Below are 16,035 nucleotides of genomic sequence, written 5' to 3' on the forward strand. Positions count from 1 at the left end.
ATTCAAACCTGACCATTTCCTCCTTTCTCACTCTCGTTTACCCCATACCTCCCTCCCTTCCCTTTCTCCTTCTGCTCCTCTCCTCCTCATCCATAAGGCCCTGAGGGGATCCGTTGGCCCGGGTGCTACGGCGGATCCCCTACGAAGCTTCCCCAAAGCGACTGAGTTCAAAATTGTTCAATACAATAATCTGTGATCAATAAACTATCTTTCAAATCTCATTCTGTTGTTGGTGTGGTCCTTGCTAGTGAACTGTATGTTGTGGCATGTTCAGGTTGTGCTGTGCTGTATGTTAAACTGTTCTCACTGCTCTTCACATATCAGATTCTTGCATGTGTTTTAATATTTCTATTTCTGCAAAACACTAACTACATGATGCACAGGCTGGATGTCAGTCTTAGCTGTCATGTGATTTTTCTCTTTGGATAAAATAGTTATTTATTTATTTATTCATTTAATTGTGGTTTGAATTAAGAAACTGAATACAAAGGCATTTTTAGAAAACCTCCAAACTAAAGTTAATCCCCCTTCATGTGAGGGACACTCACTCTGAAGACTCCTTGAGTTGAGGTGAGGTAATCACCTCAGAGCGGGGTCAGGTGTGTGTGTCTGATTGGCTCTGATTGAGACCAGGTGTGGGGAGTTTATATACACCCTGGGGCTCCGGTCCTCTGTGCTGACTCACTGTCTCACCTTCAGAGACGTGAGAGGTGCTCTCTGTGTGTTCTTGTATGTGTGAGTCTGCAAAGCCCCACTATATAACCCTTCAGTGCAAAAAATGAACTATTTCACCTTCATTCTTTTATCTGCATCTCTATTCTTTTTCTATAGAGCCTCCTATCCTTCAGTCTCCAGCTCTCAAACTACATGAATTACTTTATTCTACTGTAGAATTATAGACAGAAACCTGCAGCTATGAAACACACATCTAACTGCACAACCTGTCAGCTGAATATTTGGATAAAGGATCCGACTTTAACGCCCCAATACACGGGAACATCCTTTAAAATAAAATGACCAAAGGCTGATTTATACTTCTGCGTCTCCCCTACGCAGCAGGGGCTGACGCAGACTTGAGCCCCACATACTTGTGCGTCGGTGTGTCTGTGACACGCAGCAATTCTCCGCTGAAACGCCTGAGGGCAGTGCGGTCTCTCTGATAGCCGGCCGCCTGCTTCCGGTCCCGCCACGATCTCTGTTTACTTTTCCACAGAGTTTCAGAGCATGTTCTGTTAATCTACAGCTGATACATGTTGCTGTTTATCATACAGACATGATTACATGAAGAGTAGAGAGGAGGAGATGAAATACACGGCCAATGTGCGGCCGATGTCCGGGATCCGGGAAGTGCTGTAAATGTGGGAAAGACAAAGCCGCCGAGCGGTCCAATCACAGAGCTTGAGGTCCGCGTCGGCTCTACGGGGAGTTACATTTTGGAGGAGGTGCACGTCAGCTACGTGCGTAGGCCACGGCATAGGTACAGGAGCTACGCGGACCCCCGGCGTAGGGTACGCCGTTGATTCAACGCAGAAGTATAAATCAGCCTTAATGGTAAAGAAACACTAAAGGGAACTAGTCCTCATTCTCAAAAAGTTACACTTCTCGAAAACCAGCCCAGCCCATTGGGGTCTGTCCTGATTCGTTCATAAAACTCCTTCAAATGTTCAAACAGCTGCTCATCATGAAGAGTCCTTATGTGCAATATGTCATTTTCATATTTCTGTCAGTTTTAAATATGCTGCAGAAAATGTAAAAAGAAAAATGCGCTTTGTAAAGATATTTATATGACTTGGTTCAATCATAGAATTAACGTTGGCTCTAAAGCTTACAGTCTTTGTCTTTTTCGAGGCTGTGAAAACCTCTGCAGTAAAACACGAATCGAGTACTTCTGCTTATTAAAGTGCAGCCCTTCACACACCCAGCTGTCCATCTTCATGACAGAGAGCTTCTCCCTCTCTGGAGGTCAAAGTAACCTTTTAGATAATTCAAATAAGTACACACATTCATCCATGAGCTGATGTTTATGGTTGTCTTGATGCTTACACTGATTTCAATCAGCATAAAACAAAACAGGACTCAAACTTGTGGCTTTTGTAAGGAAAGCACAGAAAAGTCAAGACTACCAGTGAACTTCTGCGTCCACGAAAGTATCCGAGAGCGTATTCTCTAGAGGAGATATCAAGTGTTTTTTATAATTTAGCATTTGATCCCAACAATTTCTGGCACGTATGCTGCCAGTGTTACTAAAAAATCACAAACATGGATATGTTGCTGTCCTGAAAAATAAGTCTAATATTTCTCTGAGATTTGCTCTCTCGGCCGGCTGATCTGTACACTGAGCAACGTGAAGTAATGTTTAAATAAACGCATATCATTGCAAGAAGGAACAGGAAGTGGATTAAAGATATATCAGGCTACTTTTAAAACGTGTTATTCATCTGATTATCATTTACATTTTTACCAGAAATGCCATCCATTATCATTTCAATTGAATGTTTACATGACCGCTTTATTTAGTGATGCTTTGTCATTTTTCTCATTTAAGTAGCCTCAAACGGCCATAACGCTGCAACAAACACATGTACGTGAAAACCAAACGGCAACCTCCGGTCTAAAAATATGAGTCCAATGTGGAAGTGTTAAAAGCTGCAGTTCATCGAGTGTCCACTTGAGGCTGGCTCCGGAAGTACCGGAAGTCACATACACATGAATGGGAAAAAGACGATCTTTGCAGCATTAATAAACATGTTTACAGCCTGGTACAAAAGACGAGTGTAGTCTGGATAGCTCATTTCTTGATGTGTTCTCACTGTGAGGGGGGTGAATTTTTTCTAACGCGGCATTTTGGAAGATATTGAGATTACGAGTCTTCCAATGAGAGGCACAGCTGCCTGTGGGAACACTGCAGCTGTTGGCTAGGAGGCTCAAACTCGGCCCTCTTTATGCCACACTGGCTCGACAGAAGCAATATGGCTGCCACCGCCGATTTGCCTCAAACAGCGCTTCGGAAACAGATGTATGACGTCACGGATACTACGTCCATATTTTATACAGTCTATGCAAGCGGCAACCTCCGGTCTAAAAATATGAGTCAATGCGGAAGTGTTAAAAGCTGCAGTTCATCGAGTGTCCACTTGAGGCTGGCTCCGGAAGTAACGGAAGTCACATACACATGAATGGGAAAAAGCCGATCTTTACAGCAGAAATAAACATGTTTACAGCCTGGTACAAAAGATGAGTGTAGTCTGGATAGCTCATTTCTCGATGTCCTCTCACTGTGAGGGGGGTGAATTTTTTCTAACGCGGCATTTTGGAAGATATTGAGATTACGAGTCTTCCAATGAGAGGCACAGCTGCCTGTGGGAACACTGCAGCTGTTGGCTAGGAGGCTCAAACTCCGCCCTCTTTATGCCACACTGGCTCGACAGAAGCAATATGGCTGCCACCGCCGATTTGCCTCAAACAACGCTTCAGAAACAGATGTATGACGTCACGGATTCTACGTCCATATTTTATACAGTCTATGCAAGCGGCAACCTCCGGTCTAAAAATATGAGTCAATGCAGAAGTGTTAAAAGCTGCAGTTCATCGAGGATCCGCTTGAGGCTGGCTCCGGAAGTCACATACACATGAATGGGAAAAAGACGATCTTTGCAGCATTAATAAACATGTTTACAGCCTGGTACAAAAGATGAGTGTAGTCTGAATAGCTCATTTCTCGATGTCCTCTCACTGTGAGGGGGCTGAATTTTTATCTAATTCGGCAATTTTTAAGATATTGAGATTACGAGTCTTCCAATGAGAGGCACAGCTGCCTGTGGGAACACTGCAGCTGTTGGCTAGGAGGCTCAAAGCCCGCCCTCTTTACGTCACACTGGCTCAACAGAAGCAATATGGCTGCTGCTGCCGATTGGCTTCAAAACAGCGATTCAGAAACAGATGGGTGACATCACGGATACTACGTCCAAATTTTATACAGTCTATGAGTCTATGGTGAAAACGAACCGGTAATTGTTGCTAAACCTTGAGCTGTAAAAATGTTCTTTAGTGAGAACTCTTCAGTTCCTCCAGTGTAGCAGGCAGTTATGAAAACCCACTTATCAACCGACTTATTTTTCTATGATGCTTTTGCAGCTGCAAATTAAATGCAGATCCATAACATGCGCTGGAATATCACTTGTTCATCTGCATCAAGTCCCAGGTCACCAATAGACTCCCAGAAGCTCCACTCAGGCTTACTTCAGTGTATGAACCCAAAAAGAAACCTATTTTTTTTGTGATCTCAACCTACTGTGTTTAAGGTCATCCCTATGTTCCCACATTTCCCTTCAATTTAAGCCCCATCCTCCCCCACGATTTTTTGCAAGCACTTTATAGAAATGAATGAATGAATGAATGAGTAACTTTATTTCGATCAGCAGCAGAAGAAATTGTCACCATCGCAATCATTACAAGAAAAACAAAATGGGCTGATCGAAGAGGGTTTCAGCTGAAGCAGAGCTTATAGATACCGAAATGTGGTAACATAGGCATGCTCCCCTGTGTTCACACAGGTGTGGGACATTTAGTCTAATTAGACGTGTCTCTCAATCATCAGCGGTAACACTCAAAGTCAGTTAACAGGGAGTCCATGGGTGCTTCTCAAAGCTCTAAACGTCCATCCTCGCATCTCTTCCTCGCGTGTCTTGGTCCCGCCCACCAGAGATGCGAGGAAATGAAACCAGAGGAGATTTGTATTTAGAGAATTGAGACGTCCTCTCCTCCGGAGCGTCACGTGAAGCGACGTCGGTTTGTGATGAGGGCTTTAACATCTGGATCCGTGTCGGCCAAACGCACAGGATTTGAAATGCGTGGACGAACCAGATTATGCCGTACTTGGTATGATTACTGCGTGAACTCTGATTGTATAATATCCTATAACATATTAAATGAGAGCAGCTTTGTGAAAAATAGAAGTGGGAGCTGAATTATCTTATCTGACCAGTGGTTGATTAGATTGTTAGCTGTCACAGTATACGGTCATGAGGACTTGCACCTCATGTGACCAGCCTTGGGCCGTCTTTGATGGCAGGATCCTCATGAGGGCCTCCATAGACTGCTTACTTAGCCTGTAGTTGGCCATGAGGTCCTGACCATCAAAGAAGGCAGCAAGGACTGGCACAAGGATGTTCATCCGACCGTATACTGGCTCTGTGTCAACCTACGAGACGAGGGAAGCTGGGTTAGTTTCTACAATTTTCTGCACAACAATGTCAACTTTCATATGAAGTACCGGGACAATCAAACAATTAACAATTGAACAACATAATTTGTGTTGAGTCCCCAGTGTATGCTTGGTTTCAAACACCTTCAATACTCTGTACTTCGTGTCCAGCCTGTGCATGCAGCATTACAATGTTTGGCAAAACTGTCATGATGTGTTATCTCAAAGGTTACACGTGACATTGTAGTTGCAGTTCTAATGTAATTTGCTTACCTCTTCATGAAACAAAACCAGATAGCGCCTGCGGTGCTCAAGCTGGTCATTCTGGTGACCTAGCAAACCAACAATGACGGGTGCCGGTGTCACGGTTTAACTGGTGACAGTCCGGATAGATGCGACACATCCGAATACTTTGCTCGTCTTTGACTCTACGGTGTCGTTTATGTTCACATGGTTGAAATAATACGACACGCCATTTGGAGGAACATCAATCTAAATGTCAACAGAAGTACGTGAAGATCATTTACTCGTCCTACAGGAAAATGTTATATAATAGGTCAAAACTCACACGAAATAAAAAATAAAACATGGAAAATCAGTTGTCGCTGCAATAAGACGTATGTGTTGACGCCTTTATTAGCGAATATAGTATTCGTAATGTGGAGTAAATGTCACTGTTAGAAAAATGAAAATATAGGTAGCTGTGTCGAAGCCCGCTCAAACACTTCGTACTTGAATAAATGGTGAAAAGTTTACGGTTTGTAAGTGTTTCCTGTGATCATCATCCTGTGTTCGTATCTACATAAGTTTACAAGTACAGAATAAAGTCTGTGTATGGTCAGGTATATGTTTAAACTGTACTCTAAGTCAACATGGCGATAGCTGTCAGCTGTGGTGAAGTGCAGTCAGCCAGATTAAGTTGTGATACGACATTTAGACATCTATCACTGTTCCAGTTCAAGACTTATGACGTATCTTCTTTTTCACCTCTGATTATTATAATGTATCCAAGACATTAAATAGTCGATGCTAAAAGGGTCCCAACACTTGCAAAGAATTCTCCATATCACAAATTGAAGGGGCTGAGCACCTATTACAGTCAGATCTTAAAACCGCACCTGCTTAGAATTAGAGCAATAATTGAGTTATTAGGAGTTACACATGTGGGGCAGATCATCATCAGGCTATATAAGTGCAGTGGACATGGCAAACTTTGTGGGTTAGTAGGTTGGAGACAATGATGGAAATGGCTTTGTCCTTCACTTGTGTAATTAAAATGTTTACTTGTGACATCATGCGCATCAATCACCTTCAAATGCAACTTAATTACTTTTGTGTTTACTGTAATGGAAATGTCAGACAACACATGTTTAGGTCCAAAAGTTGATCCTTTAAGTGGCAAAGATAAAAGTGCCCATGAAACAATGTTAAGATTGTAAGAAAGATTTAAGACACAAAACATTCACGTTGGGTTTTCATGTTTTATTAATTACGATAAGCAAGCTTTACAGAAATAGTCCCCTTCAACTGATGGGTTGCTTGTGCAAAGTGTATGGTACCACTTTGGGCAGCTGGTGCACTCAATCTGTAAGGAGAGGTGAAATATCAAAGAAGCTCACATTAGTGTCAAACATTTGGTTAATCACAGCTCAGGAACAATAAAGCAATTCAAAATGAGAAATGAAATGTGAAATCCCAACACTTTTACCATTTGTGGACCCGTCAGTGCTCATTCAGCTGCACAAGTGTCTTCACAAAGTGAGAACATGCAGGTGACGTAAAATACTCATTTTAAGAAGTTGTGCTGGTGAGAGTTAACTGTCACTGTAAGGTGTCATATCCATGGTGGTTCCCATTCTTCAGCCCATAGTCGGACAAAGGTTGAATAACCTTACCCACTGGTCCACCTCAGCCCCTGAGCTCTCCTCCCCACAGGCACGACACAGTTCAGATAGGTAATCTGTAAAACACCATAGCACTTATTATACTGCCAGTGAAGTAAATGTTGTGTATTTGATGGGTGCAAATTACCTGCGTCTCTCATCAAGGTTGTGGCCATGTCCAGTCTTAATTGTTCAGCCCCCTTTCCACCAACTGGGTAGTCCACGCTCTGTTGTCCAAGTCTCTGTTCTGCTAGCTACAGAGGTTGCAATAGGAATCATTAGGATGACTTTTTTTTTTTTTTTTTAGGATGACTGGAAATGCAAGTCGTCACAGAAAGAAACTGCAGTTACCTTGCACACGAAGACGCCACATGACGCTGTGTCCTGCTGTTTGGGGTGAGGGACAGTGGAGCAGGTCCACCTCCCAATGGCAGCATTGTGCCTTCGTAGTAGAGCTCTGCACGTACAACAAAGACAGATTACTGCAGTTCCATATTCCTTCATTTGGCCATAGATTTAAAAGAGCGTACAAATAAAGATTGTAAGCAAGACAAATCATTTTCTATGATCATCTCCCCCAGTACTGTCCAGAGGGCAGGAACATAAGTCTATGTAAAGCACACCTAACAGTTTATTCTGTTACCTTGTTACATCCCTGCAGTGAAGGAGTTGTGCCATTGTTGCCCCAAATGGATCCATGAATAGACAACGTCCCTCTTTTATGTACATGATCTACAGAAGTGTAAAAATACATTTTAAGATCACACAAGATCCTTGTTGTATTAAAATCTGTTACCAAATATGATTACTTACAACCAGCGTCCAGTGTCTATTATGGCACACAGCACCAGCGGCCACCTCATGCTGCTCAGGTTCAACTGAACATAAAAGCAAAAACAGATTCATATCATGTTACTACCTTTAACACAATCACTTATTTTTTTAAAAATAGTACATTTTACACACAAATCCAAAATAATGGATACTCACCCTTGTGCTTCTCCAGATTTTTGCCAGATCGCGGTCATTACCAGGGCATCTACTATTTTGGCACCCGTCCTCCTTCCCACAATATTTAAATAAGCATCTACGACCTGCGAATGCAACACTGACTTGTGAGTGACCAGCGATTACAACCTAATCAGAAATCTCAGACCACAAGTTCACTGAAAAAAACAGAAGCACCTGACTGTCCAGCGCCTGACTTGGGGCCAGGCCCTTCAGGTTCTCTGAGTAAACCTTGTAGGGCCCGACCCTTGACCAGACGGTTTCTATCCTGCCACCTGCCCAAATGTCTCTGATCACTGTAAAATGATCCACATAAGTCATTTGTGAAATGCATGCTGTAGTAAATACATAGAATTTACATTACTCACAAAGCTGGATGTCTGTTGAAGGCTGCGTCTGGTCTTCCTTTGGTGGCGTGTCTTGTGATGGTCCTGCCAGAGGAGAGGAATGTAGTTTTTCAACTTGTGAGGAATCCTCTCCTCTGGCTGGACATAATGTTTTAATTGATCAATGTTAATTTTTAGGGATATCTTGCCTTTTTGCGACACCAGGTCAGCACTTTTGTCTTCTATTTTCCCAATTTCAAAGGGTCCCATCATCTCCTGTCCAAGCTTTCCACCTTTGCGCTCTGCATCCCTTTATGTTTTTTCGGAGGACTAGGTCCCCAACCTTGAAGTTGTCCTCCTGGCCATCCTTGAGACGCTTCCTCTTAGCCTTCTCCTGGCATTTTCTAATGTTCTGTGTGACCTCCTCTCGTATTTTTTGTGTCTTTGAGGCCCTGTGCTATGTCCTCGTTGTGCACCAGGTTACAGATGGTTTCCTCTGTTACCTGTCATAAAACACATCAACAGTGTCAGACAAACTGGAGAAAAAGCTGAAGCGATTCCAATTCATTACAATTAAGGACGTGAACATGAGAGAAACTTACCTCGTATTATACTGGAACCTCAGAGGGATACCTTGCTTCCCTACCAAACATCAAGAAGTAGGGGCTGTATTGGGTTGTCAGCTGCTTTTTAGTTCTTAAACTGAACATTGTTGCCTGCAGATACTTGTCCCAGATCTTGGGATGGTCAGCAACCATCTTGTTCAGGGACCTTTAAGTTAACAATTCAGAGCAAGCATGAAAAGGCAGGAAAGTATTTGGGCTTTTCTAGAGAGAGACCTTTAATTATTGATCAGATAAAGTCACCTCTGTATGATGTTTACTGTGACTATTATTTGAATGTAAATGAAAACCTACCTCTGTATTGTCCCATTCAGTCTCTCCACAAGGCCATTCGTCTGAGGGTGATAAGGAGCACAGAGGCTCCTCTTAATCCCCAGCCTTTCACACAACCTGAAGTTGATCTTGTAATTATGGTTGGATAAAATAGGAAAGTCAGCATCACAGAAGTAACACACCAAAGACTCAGAATTATTCATGAATGTACCTTGTTGCGAAACTCAGAGTCCTGGTCTGTTAGCAGTCTTTTGGGTGCACCAAATTTGTAAAAGAAATCAATTATACAATTTGTGACCTCATCTGCTGTTTTACTCTTGAGTGGGTAGGCCTCTGCACATATGGTGAAATACTCAACTGACTGAGTCGTCTGGTGATTATTTTGTTCACAGAGATGAAGAAATATACTCAAGCCTTGCTCCCCTTTGGGGAAAAAATGGGACAGGAAGAGGATGATAGGGGGATAAATAAATAAGAAAAGTGGTGAGTGAGAAGTCAAGTGCTACCCACAGTTCCCCACCCAGGACAGGATTATCCTCGTACCATATACTGTACACACACACTGATGTTAAACAAACAATACTCTCCTCATCAATGTAATGACCATAGAGGTTTTCTGTGGCAATCATAATGGAACTTATATAGCCTAAATTGAACAACATACCAACTGTAAGAGTAATAGGATCATTGCATAACCTACATTTTACTTTTACTCTTGTGCTGTTGTGTCACTATTTAGTATTTGAATGATTTAAATGTGTCTCAATGTTGATATGAAGGAGGTGTATTTTATTTAACTTCATGATCCTCCTTACAATTAAGCAGGAGAGACAAGTGAGGACAGACAGGGACATGCTTCATGCCCTGTTCATCTAAATGTCTTACATATGCAATCTTTTAAATCTGATCTAGTCTAGATGGATTAGACACAACACACACACACACACACACACCATATTAATATAAATATCTGATGGTGTTCAGGCCTGGAATAACCCATCAAATTCATGTAAACTCAGTAAGTCTTCGTGGATGGTGACTGGCTGCCCCCATCTCCTGCCTTTCCTCTGGCTTTTTATGTCAACGCTGCCCTCGGACCACGAAATTTTGACCTTGGTATTTGTCAAATCCTGGTTACGGCCCTGTTTCCACCCCACAGTGTCCATCAATGTCACTCATGTGGAACTCCTCAAAGAAAGAGTTTGATCCTCTGCAGTAAGCACAACTTTTGCAAGGTACTCACTTTGGTTTTGTCTGCACCTACAGACGTAGTGGAGCTCTCCATCTGTTTTTTTTCTATCAATGTGTTAAATGTATTCAGATCAGCACTGTCAGATGACTGTCATGGTTTAGCATTTCTCACCCTTAATCCTGAAGTTTTCAGCTCTTCTCTTAATAACATAGCGCTGTTTGCTGGATAATCCTTCAGGGTACTGACCGTTGCGCAGAACGTCAAACACCTTGTGCTAACTTCTTATCCATTTCTACCTACCTTTCCCTTTGTCCTTACCTCTCTTTAACTGTGGTATCTAACCCTACTCCTTCACCCCTTCACTTACCTACCTTACACAAAGACAGAAGTACAAAGACAAAAGACCAGGACAAATACACAAATAACAACACTAAAGACAACAAAACCTACACAATTACAACTACTCTCAAAAACACAAACAATCTTCAACTCCTCTCAAACTTTCAATCACAAAGACAATCACTCACTGAGTCATGCACTATGTACTAACACTGTCTATCACACTCACTAACACTCAAACTAGCTTTATCTATCTCTATCTCTGTCTCCACTCTCAATTCTCAATTCTCTCTCCATCTCCAACCTACTAACCCACAAAGTTTGCCATGTCCACTGCACTTACATAGCCTGATGGTGATCTGCCCCACATGTGTAACTCATAATAACTCAATTATTGCTCTAATTCTAAGCAGGTGCGGTTTCAAGATCTGACTGTAATAGCTGCTCAGCCCCTTCAAATTGTGATATGGAGAATTCTGTTATGATCCTGTTATTGTGTCATTTGCCCTAACCCTCTCTCTCTCTGCCTGCAGGTTGCAGGGGTAGGGGCGGGGCCGGTCTCCTCAGCAGTGAGGCTCATCAGGCACACCTGTCCCTGATCTGCTCATCAGCACTGGCTTCTTAAGCCGCCACCAAACACTCCTCCAGTGCCAGATTATTCCTTCAGCCGCATGCTTCACGTCCTGTTTGTAGTCTCGCTCCTGAGGAGAATCCAGCCACGCTTCCTGTATAGTTTTCTCAAGTTTTCCCAGAGGATTTGTTCCTGGTTTTTTGTTTGTAAGTTTTTGATAGAACCTTTTTCCCCTTTTGGGTGTTTTGTGTTTGCTCCTAGTTTGGTACTCTGTCTCAGTTGTTTTTTCCCGCAAGGCACCTTTTGTTGAACTTTGTTTTTTGTTTAATAAATTATTTTTCCTGCACTCTGCATTTTGGTCCTGGTCCTCATTGCTCGAGCCGTAACAAATTCCTTGCGAATTCCAAGTGTTGGGACCCTTTTAGCGTCACAATTATGACTACTCATTGTCTTGGATACATTATAATAATCAGAGGTGAAAAAGAAGATACGTCATAAGACTTGAATTGGAACAGTGATAGATGTCTAAATGTCGTATCACGAGTTAATCTGGCTGACTGCACTTCACCACAGCTGACAGCTATCTCCATGTTGACTTAGAGTACAGTTTAAACACATACAGTGGGGCAAAAAAGTATTTAGTCAGCCACTGATTTCGCAAGTTCTCCGACTTAGAAAGATGAGAAAGGTCTGTAATTTTCATCAGAGGTACACTTCAAATATGAGAGACAAAATGAGAAAAAAAATCCAGGAAATCACATTGTAGGATTTTTAAAGAATTTATTTGTAAATTATGGTGGAAAATAAGTATTTGGTCAATAACAAAAGTTCAACTCAATACTTTGTAACATAACCTTTGTTGGCAATGACAGAGGTCAAACGTTTCCTGTAAGTCCGCACCAGGGGTCTCATTTATAAAGGTTGCTTACGCACAAAACGGGGCCTGAAACTGGCGTACGCCAGTTTTCACGCCAAGTTTGTGATTTATAAAAACCAAACTTGACGTGAAAATGTGACTACCGGTAAGCAAACTCTGACCCAGGCGTACGTACATTTTAGAGGCAGGGGGAAATTGGCGACGCAGTTGGTGAGAGGGAGAACTGAAGTCAGATTATATATTGAATCGTTTTACCCATAGATTTTGTTCTTAATTTGGTACTAAACCTTAAAATATCATGCAAAATCAACAAAGGAAACATAGAAATCAATATACGTTTTAGTTTTTGTACTGAAAGTTAGCCATAACTATTAAAGCTCTTTCCGATGTAAAACATAAGCAAACCCAGTCCTCTAATCAAATATTTTATTAGCGCTGCAGCTCCGAGCGCACAGCTGAGGCACGGGTAGTATGTTATATAGTTTGCAGGTGGGCTTTCCTGTAACACAGTGGCCTACATATATCTGCAAATAAAATATTATTTCGCACATGGTTTTCGTATGAAATCGATGCAGTGACCACAAGTCTGATGTCACACACACAACCAAATTCAGAATGAGATCTCACAGTTGGGAGCAATTGACCAAAAGTAATTGTTGCAATCATTCTGGCAAGGTGTGGAGCAATCAGTCTGATTTGTGGTGGCATATAAAAGCTGCATTGAAACTCATGCATGCGTAAATCTGCACGATGGATGCACTGGCATTACTCGAGGACGTCGCCAACGGCAGAATTCGCAGAGAACGCGTGTTTAGAGACCACTCCGATTTCTTGGCCCAAGATGATGACTGGCTCATAAGCCGATTCAGATTTCCAAGAGCTGTGCTCCTGGATCTGTGTACTGAATTGGGCCCTGGGTTGGAGAGGGAAACCCGACGAAACCGTGCCATCCCCGTTCCCATACAGGTGTTAACCACTCTGGGTTTTTTGGCAACCGGGTCATATCAGCGGGAAATGGCTGACAGGTATGTGTTTGATATTATTCACTTTAAGTATTGTTTACTGCTCTGAAACATCTATTGCAAATAATACTATATTATATTTCTAGGTCGGGGATATCACAGCCATCCCTCAGCGCGATGATGCCTGCCGTCTTGACTGGCATCATTAATTTAAGTAGTCGTTATATTAGATTTCCCTACACTGTGGAAGAACAGGCCAACATTAAAAGGCAATTTGCAGAAATGTCCGGTTTCCCAAATGTAATCGGCGCAATTGACTGCACACATATTGCTATACGGGCTCCATATGAAAACGAATATGTGTATATAAACAGAAAGCATGTTCATTCAGTCAACGTGCAAGTAATATGTGACCCGAACATGGTGTTTGAAAATATAGTGGCAAGATGGCCTGGCTCAACACATGATTCATTCATCCTGACGCACAGCAATGTAGGCAGGAGACTACAGGCAGGCACTGTGCCTGATGGCTGGCTTCTTGGTAAGTAAAACTATCTAATTGATTACAACTATTTATGTTATGTGTTTAATTGCTCTTAAATTGTCTTGCAGGTGATAGTGGCTATCCCCTGAGGCGCTGGCTCCTCACCCCCTTCCAGAACCCACAGAGCGAAGAGGAAACGCGCTTTAATAACATTCACGCTCATGCGCGCTCAGTTGTGGAGCGTGCAATCGGCCTTCTAAAATGCAGGTGGAGGTGTCTCGATGCCTCTGGTGGCAAGCTATTATACCACCCTACAAAAGTTTGCAGGATTGTGAGGGCGTGTGGGGTTCTTCACAACATGGCGCAGAGGTTTGGTGTCCCTCTCCCCCCTGGACCCCCTCCCCCACGAAGTGAGGAACCTGAACCCCAACCCCCTCCTCGACAAGAGGGGTTTCAACAAGGGGTAAGGGCACGAGAGGATGTAATGCAGCGTATATGAAAAAGACAGTAAGTTTAACTTTTTAACAAGATCTTTTAATGTTGTTGATATTTCACTCAAAACAGTGACGATGTTGCTCATTACAGCTCTCATTTGGCGAAGCTCCTCAGAGACTGTATGAATAGCACTAATTGTGTCTCTCTGTGACTGCAGAACAGCGTCGGTGAGCACGCGGCCAGACGCGCCATGTGCGCGGGGCTCACTTGTGCCGGCATGGTCTGTGCGCACAGGCCTCGCACCTCGGGCCTCCACGCCGGCAGCCTCCCCGCCGGGAGCCTCCCCACCGGGAACCTCCAATTCTGGAAGATGAAAGATGCATGAGCCCACTGTATTCTATAAAATGTCATTGTTCATTTATACAAATAAAGTGACTTACCTGGTTCATCCGTAGCCTGTGCCATGTCTGTGTCTCCCTCCCTCTCCGACACTATGCCACAGACACTGGCAACCCCGAGGATTGAGGCCATTCTGTCCTCCAGCGGTGTGAGCTCGGGGGTGCCCGTACCCCCTCCTGTTGCAGTCACGCTCTGGCGGTGGGTAGCGATCCTCCTTTTAGCCTCTACCTTTAAATCGGACCACTTCTTTTTTAGCTCTGGCACCGTCCTCTCCGTCCCACTCACCGTATTAACTGCTGCAGCAACCTGTTGCCACTCGCTGCACTTTTTTTTATTTGTCACCCCAGTGCCATGACTCCCGAACAAAACGTTTTTCCTGGACTCCACCTCACCAACCAGCGTCTCGATCTCCGACTCTGAGAAGTTTCTCTTTTTGGTTCTTTTGTCTGCCATTTTTGAGTATAAAACCATTTAATCAGTCGGCTTATTTATATGCACGGATATTCATGAGGCACTTTGCATTGACCATCTATGGTTGAATGTGGGTGTGTTAAGGGCGGACTTTGATCATGATTCACGTGCGCACATTTCCAGGTGGTTTGTGATTTATAAACGGAACATTGCCTAAAGTTTGCGTGCGAACGGTTTTATAAATCAGAACTATTTTTGGCGCACGCCATTTCCGGGTTTTCGGAGTACGTACTCTTTTAGTAGGGATTCTACGCACTCTTTTATAAATGAGACCCCAGGTCTGCACACACTGTAGCTGGTATTTTGGCCCATTCCTCCATGCAGATCTCCTCTAGAGCAGTGATGTTTTGGGGCTGTCGCTGGGCAACACGGACTTTCAACTCCCTCCACAAATTTTCTATGGGGTTGAGGTCTGGAGACTGGCTAGGCCACTCCAGGACCTTGAAATGCTTTTTACGGAGCCACTCCTTCGTTGCCTGAGCGGTGTGTTTGGGATCATTGTCATGCAGGAAGACCTAACCACCTCCCATCTTCAATGCTCACACTGATGGAAGGAGGTTTTGGCTTAAAATCTCACGATACATGGCCCCGTTCATTCTTCCCTTAACACGGATCAATCGTCCTGTCCCCTTTGCAGAAAAACAGCCCCAAAGCATGAGGTGGAGTGGAATGCAGATATCGCCTTCTAGTGTTTAAAAATAATACCGCAATACAAATTTTGTTGAATTTATTTAATCCACCCTTATTTGCATCCATTTTTTTTACCGTCTTATGATATATCCTTACATCCCTTCAGAAGATATCTATACATGCCGGGACTTGACCCACAGACACTAGCTACACAGTGCTACCCGAACAATTATCATGACTGATAATGATGACGTTGGAAGGAGGGACTAGACGAGACCCAGAAATGCTAACAGCAGTTGCTCACCGTGTTGAAGAAGTTTGTGGGACAAAGAGGAATGTTGGCGAGGATTATCAGTATA

At 43.1% G+C, this 16,035-nt stretch overlaps 1 protein-coding gene across 1 annotated transcript; it reads left to right on the plus strand.

Annotated features, from left to right (window-relative positions):
- Window positions 1-12,701: 12,701 nt before the first annotated feature.
- On the plus strand, window positions 12,702-14,630 carry LOC117823644 (putative nuclease HARBI1). Its single transcript, XM_034698872.1, has 4 exons — window positions 12,702-13,320; window positions 13,404-13,798; window positions 13,870-14,248; window positions 14,394-14,630. Exons 1-3 carry the CDS (start codon window positions 13,046-13,048, stop codon window positions 14,238-14,240), a joined length of 1,041 nt encoding a protein of 346 aa, XP_034554763.1. The 5' UTR covers window positions 12,702-13,045; the 3' UTR covers window positions 14,241-14,248; window positions 14,394-14,630.
- The last annotated feature ends 1,405 nt before the right edge of the window (window positions 14,631-16,035 follow it).

This window comes from Notolabrus celidotus, chromosome 13 (assembly GCF_009762535.1).
Source record: "Notolabrus celidotus isolate fNotCel1 chromosome 13, fNotCel1.pri, whole genome shotgun sequence".
In the NCBI taxonomy this organism is placed as follows: domain Eukaryota; kingdom Metazoa; phylum Chordata; class Actinopteri; order Labriformes; family Labridae; genus Notolabrus; species Notolabrus celidotus.

Excerpts from the sequence above, each read along its gene's own strand:
- LOC117823644 (XM_034698872.1), top strand. The coding sequence starts at position 13,046 with ATGGATGCACTGGCATTACTCGAGGACGTCGCCAACGGCAGAATTCGC. Across the intron at positions 13,321-13,403 it reads CAGCGGGAAATGGCTGACAG|GTCGGGGATATCACAGCCAT; the intron begins GTATGTGTTTGA and ends TTATATTTCTAG. Across the intron at positions 13,799-13,869 it reads GCCTGATGGCTGGCTTCTTG|GTGATAGTGGCTATCCCCTG; the intron begins GTAAGTAAAACT and ends ATTGTCTTGCAG.